Below are 6,586 nucleotides of genomic sequence, written 5' to 3'. Positions count from 1 at the left end.
CGCCCCCCTTTTTAAAAAAACATGCTGCTATTGACCACTGAAGCACAGAGAGATCACACTCTGAGCACAGCCTCTTGGTGTTGTTATGAAGTTGCTTGGAAACTGCTTCAAGAAAATCTTTAACAGGTTCCTCTCTTGGGCTGGGGCCCAAGGCCAAGACGGCACATGGGGAAACTCCTGGAACTGCAGACAGTAGGGCTTCCTTCGTAAACTGTGCTGCCAGGCTGCCTGATCTAAACTTGGCTAGGCCTGTTCTTAATACTTGCTGCCTCATTGTCTGGTCCTGGGCTTCCCTGAGATGGCATGCTGGGCCAGTCTTAGCTGTGTATGTGTTCTGTTCTTATGGGGTGTTTTGGCTGGGATAGAGTTAATTTTCTGCACAGTAGTATGGGACTATGGTTTGGATCTGTGCTGAGAACAGTGTTGCTAACACAGGGATGTTTTTGTTAATGCTGAGCAGCTGAGCAGGGCTTACACAGAGTCAAGGCCTTTTCTGCCCCTCACACCACCCCAGCAGTGAGCAGGGTGGGGGTGCAGAAGTTGGGAAGGGGACACAGCCGGGACAGCTGACCCCAACTGACCAAAGGGATATTCCATATTGTATGACATATAAAGTTGGGGTAAGAAGGAAGGGGGGAATGTTTGGAATGATGGCATTCATCTTCCCAAGTCACCATTAGGTGTGACAGAGCCCTGCTTTCCTGGAGATGGCTGAGCACCTGCCTGCCCATGGGAAGTGGTGAATGAATTCCTTGTTTTGCTTTCCTTGTGTGCACAGCTTGTGCTTTACCTGTTAAACTGTCTTTATCTCAAACCACGAGTTTTTTCACTTTTACCCTGCCAATTCTCTCCCCTGTCCCACTGGAGGTGGGGAGTGAGCGAGTGACTCTGTTCTAAGTGCTTAATGAATACGTTGTATCTGCAGATTTGATTGACTCTCTTACACTATTTTGAAAATTGATTATAGGCTTGTCAGTGCTGCCCTATTCAATTTCATTGTTCCTTATCTTCTTTGTGCTGTTTCTTTGAGATGCATCTCCACCACTGTTATTGTAGTTTTGTATTTTCATGCTGATTCTGATCTTTTTGATTTCTGGGACTGCATTAACTTTAAATTTGTCTCAGCAAGATGTATGATCGATTTCAAAGTGGATTTAATCATGTGCTTGTACTGTCAAAATTTATGAATTTTATCTTCAAACAGTACCCAGTTTTTAAGTATAATTTGTGCTTAATTGAATAGAATGTACAAATTGTGTTGTAATTTGTTTATGGTTATTAGAATGTGAACTAATTTTTCTGTATACTTGGTATTGTTTTTCTGTTTCTAGAATTTCTTACAAGAGTAGGGGAAGTCAGTTAGAATTCATCAGTGTGAGTGTAGCTGAGCTGTATTCTAGCAAGGTGAGCAAAGATCAGCTACAAGTTTCTGAACAAAAAAGGGCTTAATGCATTAATTAGTTGCATTTGCTAGAACGATAGGGAAAATAATGGATTAATCTTTTAACAGGATCATCCTGCTTTCTGTTATACTTCGAGGATTCAAAAGAACTTAATGCAGTAGACTGAGTAATCAATAGACACATTGACAGAGCAGTTCTGCATTTTGAACTAGTTTCCTGAAGTTACATAATGCAAAAAAAAAACCCAAAACCTTCCAGCAAACAACAAAACACATCCTTATTTTCTATATTGGTAAAAATTATGAATTTTAGAAAATATTGGTACGTGCATCAGCAAAATAATAGCAGAATAATTGCACCAGGACAAAAAACCCCACAAAATTATCAAAGTTTTGTCGTCTTCAGCCTCCTCCTTTTTCTGATGATGTGCAAATTAAGGATTACAAAAAGGTGCTGAAGTAGTGAAATACTAGAAAACATGCATGTAAGCTAAGTATTGTTGATGTAAATTTAGCTGATAAGATCACAATATTTCTTTTGATTCATCGTATTGTTCATACTCACAGAGCTGTTAGATGTTAGGTAAAGAGTATTGCAATAGTAGGTACAAGAAAGGAGAACGTGGGGAAACAGTATTACAGAGGATGCCAAAGGAAGATTAATAAAAGTGGGTCAGTATGGGCAGGTGACTGATTTACTTCTACTTTGCTAGCAGATTTTATTGAGCTATGAAACGTAGGACTCCAAAAGGGATGGGGGAGGGAGGGGGAGAGAAAAAACGCACATTTGTTTGTGCTGTGCTTCCGAAGGAGATTAATTTCTCTGTGAACAGTACTGAGGATCTTCTGTTGTTTTGCCTGGTAAATATTTAAGGTTTTTCCTTCTGTTATGACAGATTGTCTGCAGAAGTGCAAAACCTATAGAAATGGCAGTGAAGGAAAAGATTTCCATGTTTTGCCATGTCGAGCCTGAGCAGGTCAGTACTTTAATTTTTTATTTGTTATTATTTAAACATGTGGGGAAGTACATAAATATTTCCGTGCATTTCTGTTTTCAACGTCAGACTGTTTCATTAATATATAATTGTTTTTACAATTTTTATCTTGCTGTCGTGTACACTACAATGCTGTAAAAATGTTGGGGGTTTACTTGTTAAATTTTATGTCAAACGGTTGTTAACAATGTAAATGCATGTTACGTAAAAAGGTAATAAAAAGGGGAACAGGTTTTGAGTGCATGGTTAATTGCTATACGTAGTTGTGAAAACCATGCAGTTGCAGGCTATGGCTGGTTATTGCCCATAAATCATCTCAGGTGGTTATAATAACGGATGAACTAAGTGTGGTTAAAGCCAGGGGTTTTGCTTATGCCCATACATCATCACAGCTTTTTTTTCTGTGATAATATGTAATAGGCTATTCATGCACTCTAACATGCTTAGAACATCTACTGTGTAGTTACACGTGAATTATAAAAGGATAAATTTTTTTGGCCTTAAAAGTTTGTGATTAATTGCTATTCAGATATTAATTTTGATAAATCAAATGCTCTTTAATAGTTTATTTTGCAAGTGAGAGCATGTTACTCTCCAGCGTAATGGATAATATTAAAGGGATAACAGATGCCAGCAGTTATGCTGTATTTCAAATAGGTATCCGTGCTGACCTCTCTGCAGGTGTGTAAGAAAAAGCTTTTTATAGTAAGATTCCAGATGAGGACATAGAGGGCAGTGCGGCCATTACTTTGTTCCCCCTTTCCATCTTACTATCTGTGGATGACAACACCCTTGAGCTGGCTAAATGGTCCTTCAATGGACTATACTCATTCATTAATTACATAACCTAATTCACTAATGAAATTCTTCTAGGACACTTTATGGCAACCTACTTGGGTCGGCTTTGTTGGGTTCCATTTGTGTTCTTTCTTTTCCCGTCAATATTCTTCAAGCTTGTGAGAGAGGGAGAAAGAAGTGTTAGCAAGCATGACTGCTTGTGGGGCCAGATGTTTGTGTTGAAATTGATGCGTTGATAGGCTTGACAAGCTATTTTTGTACAACGGTGCGATGAAGAGTTGAAACCCATTTTTACCTTCTGGGTAACTTCTTCCTTGTAGATTTAGTGGAACCTTAAACATTAGCTGTGCTGCTGCGTTTATTCAACAGAAAAATATTTAAAAATTAGGATGTATGTAGAACATAAAATGCATGTAGTATACAAAAAGTAGAATGTATGTTTCCTATGAAAAATTTTTAGGTAAATTTTTTATATTATGCTGTTTCTTTTTTTTTATTAGGTGATATTTATCCATGATGTTTCTTCCACTTATCGAGTACCAATCCTGTTGGAGGAGCAAGGCATCATTAAGTATTTTAAACAGAGGTTGAATTTACCTATTGATGACCAGCCAAGTGATCTTCTAATGAAGTGGAAGAAAATGGCTGACAGGTATTCAGACTCATGCTGCTTTTCCCAGAGGTGTTTTAATTCAACTTAGGTTTTTAGCTGCTGGACTGGTGTCAGTAGCATGCTGACAGTCAACACCTGTGGATGGTCTGGGTTTAAAAACATTGCCAGTTTTGAGATTTTAGAAGATCTTTTGTGAAGTTAAAGAATAAGCAAACACTGTTAAAATGTTTTCTTTGTGAAAATTGATGTAATAACTGAAAAACTTGTTTTTGTCAGATATGAAAGGTTGCTGAAGGTGTGCTCCATAGCTCTCGTTGGCAAGTACACAAAACTAAGTGATTGCTATGCATCTGTTTTCAAGGCTCTGGAACACTCTGCGCTGGCAATTAATCACAAGCTGGATTTAATGGTGAGGATTTTTCTGGATTTTGCTTTTAGGAATGCTCTGAATATGCTCTACTAGTTGCCATCATGTGAGGCAGTTCATGTGGAAATTAGAAAATTCATGTGGAAATTAGAAAATGAATCATGCAGATAAATACAGACTGGCCAAGCATCTTATTTTTTTTTAGAGAAGTGTTTGCTGTTTAGTTTTTATTTGGAACTAAACTTACCTGAAAGGAACACTGCAATTGCCCAAAACTGGATCTGATGAAAAAGCAGGCTTTACCTGCAAATTTATATTTACTGTCAAAGGTAGGTTTCATGTCTTCTCATGAAACTGCTTATCATGTTAACAAAGATTAGTTTAAAGACAAACGAAAATGGGTAAATTGGAAAGCAGTTTAGTTTCTTTGTAAAGTCCTGTGCCAGAAGCTGTTGCTCTTAATTTCAGTGAATATTCGAGAGTTGCCCATTTTATCTTCAGCAAGATTCTAATGATACCAGAATTGGGCCATAAACTTAGTTTCTCAAGACAGTAGTTCCTCGAATAAAGGACTGTTTAGGGATTTAATGAGAATCAGAAGTTGAACAACATGGGCAAAACTTATCAGCTGGTGGGACTGTCAGTTTCCATCGCAGAGTTTTTTTGCTAGGGATGGCAAGTCTGGGGAGGAGAAGCAGTGTGGAAGTGTGTATTATTATCAGTCGGTACAGTGGATGTTTTAACATCTTGCAGTAGTAAAACAGTGATAAATGGTCACAAAGTGTCAGCAACAACATGCTGCTTTAGAGTGATCCATTAAATGATAGAAGATAAATTGATCAAAGCGGGCAGTTGCAGGCTGTGCTGTACTCAGAAGGTTCTGGTCTCTGCCTGTCTCTGATCGAAGAGAGTTTGTGTGTTTATGCGCTTTGGTAACTGCTGAGAGTTGCTGAACCCTGTGACCTTTGTTGACCATTCCCTTTTTGTGATTAAAAATAGAAGGTATTAGAGTGAAAGGTTCAGTGTACCAAAAGCTGGCATGGGTGGCTTAGATAATGCTTGTGCAAGGAAAGCAGGCTGTTGCCACTCAGTTCTAGAAAGTTTCTCACTGGAACTAACCACTTTTTGATAAGGAAGGTCATTAATATCTAGGATGGGTTAGCAGGGTGCTGAAGGCAGCAGGCCAAAGACAGCCACCATTCTGTTGTCTCAGTCCACCTACCCCAGAAAGAAGCGGTGGGAGGACCTAGAAGAACCAGGGGTGCATATGTCCTCCTTTAATAAAACACAGACGAATGAATACATGGGAGTCCTGCTCACAGTGATATTTCCAGTATCTTTTGGGAGAAGGTGATAAGTTCCCTAAACCATGAACAGTGAGTACTAAAGGAGTTTCTCATAGCAGAAACCTGGTAATATGCTTCTGTTTGAGAACACAGGTCACCAGGAATGCATTACGTCAGTTGTTTTCAGTGACTTGGTGGAGAAGGTGACTAGCCCTGTACAAAGACAACCAATTAGGTTTTGTACCCACGCATCACTGCTTGGTTCTGATGGACAGATGGTGAAGTAGTTGTAGCAGCTTGTGATGATGTAGAATGTACTTTTCAGTATGACTTGCACTGTTGCGGACTCTGAAATCATGCTGTTGTTTTCTCACAGTATCATTCTGCTGCTTGTCAGGCACATCAGTCAGCTGCAGATCCTTCATCTGTTGCTTCTCACTGTTGATATCATCCTGCAACCTTTTAAAATAATGAGGTGATCTACTTAGTGGATAAGGGAAAGGCTATGGATGTTGTCTACCTAGGCTTCAGTAAAGCCTTTGACACTGTTTCCCACAGCATTCTCCTGGAGAAACTGGATGCTCATGGCTTGGATGGGTGTACTCCTTGCTGTGTAAACACGGGCTGGATGGCCGGCCCCAAAGAGTGGTGGTGAATGGAGTTAAATCCAGTTGGCAGCTGGTCACAAGGGATGTTCCCCTGGGCTCAGAACTTGGGCCAGTTCTGTTTAACATCTTTTTCAGTGACCTGGATGAGGGGATCGAGTGCACCCCCAGTAAGTTTGCAGGGGCCACCAAGTTGGGTGGGAGTGTTGATCTGCCTGAGGACAGGAAGGCTCTGCAGAGGGATCTGGACACGGTGGATCGATGGGCCAAGGCCAACTGTATGAGGTTCAACAAGTCCGAGCGCTGGGTCCTGCACTGGGGCCATAACACCCCCCTGCAGCACTACAGGCTTGGGGACAAGTGGCTGGAAAGCTGCCCATCAGAAAAGGACCTGGGGGTGTTGGTCAACAGTGGTTGAATGGCAGCCAGCAGTGTGCCCAGGTGGCCAAGAGGGCCAACAGCATCCTGGCCTGCATCAGGGACAGGGTGACCAGCAGGAACAGGGCAGGGCTTGTCCACC

The 6,586-nt window shown here is 40.6% G+C and overlaps 1 protein-coding gene across 1 annotated transcript in view; it reads left to right on the top strand.

The window, feature by feature from the left end:
• The window catches only part of CTPS2 (CTP synthase 2), a 25,517-nt gene that overhangs the window by 9,989 nt on the left and 8,942 nt on the right, over window positions 1-6,586 (top strand). Inside the window, exons 6-8 of the mRNA XM_010151425.1 lie at window positions 2,299-2,379; window positions 3,696-3,847; window positions 4,085-4,217. Of these exons, the coding sequence (XP_010149727.1) occupies window positions 2,299-2,379; window positions 3,696-3,847; window positions 4,085-4,217 (366 nt within the window). The remainder of the gene's footprint in view (window positions 1-2,298; window positions 2,380-3,695; window positions 3,848-4,084; window positions 4,218-6,586) is intronic.

Source organism: Eurypyga helias, unplaced genomic scaffold (assembly GCF_000690775.1).
Source record: "Eurypyga helias isolate BGI_N326 unplaced genomic scaffold, ASM69077v1 scaffold12355, whole genome shotgun sequence".
NCBI classification, from domain to species: Eukaryota; Metazoa; Chordata; class Aves; order Eurypygiformes; family Eurypygidae; genus Eurypyga; species Eurypyga helias.
This window is presented reverse-complemented; position numbering and strand designations above follow the sequence as displayed.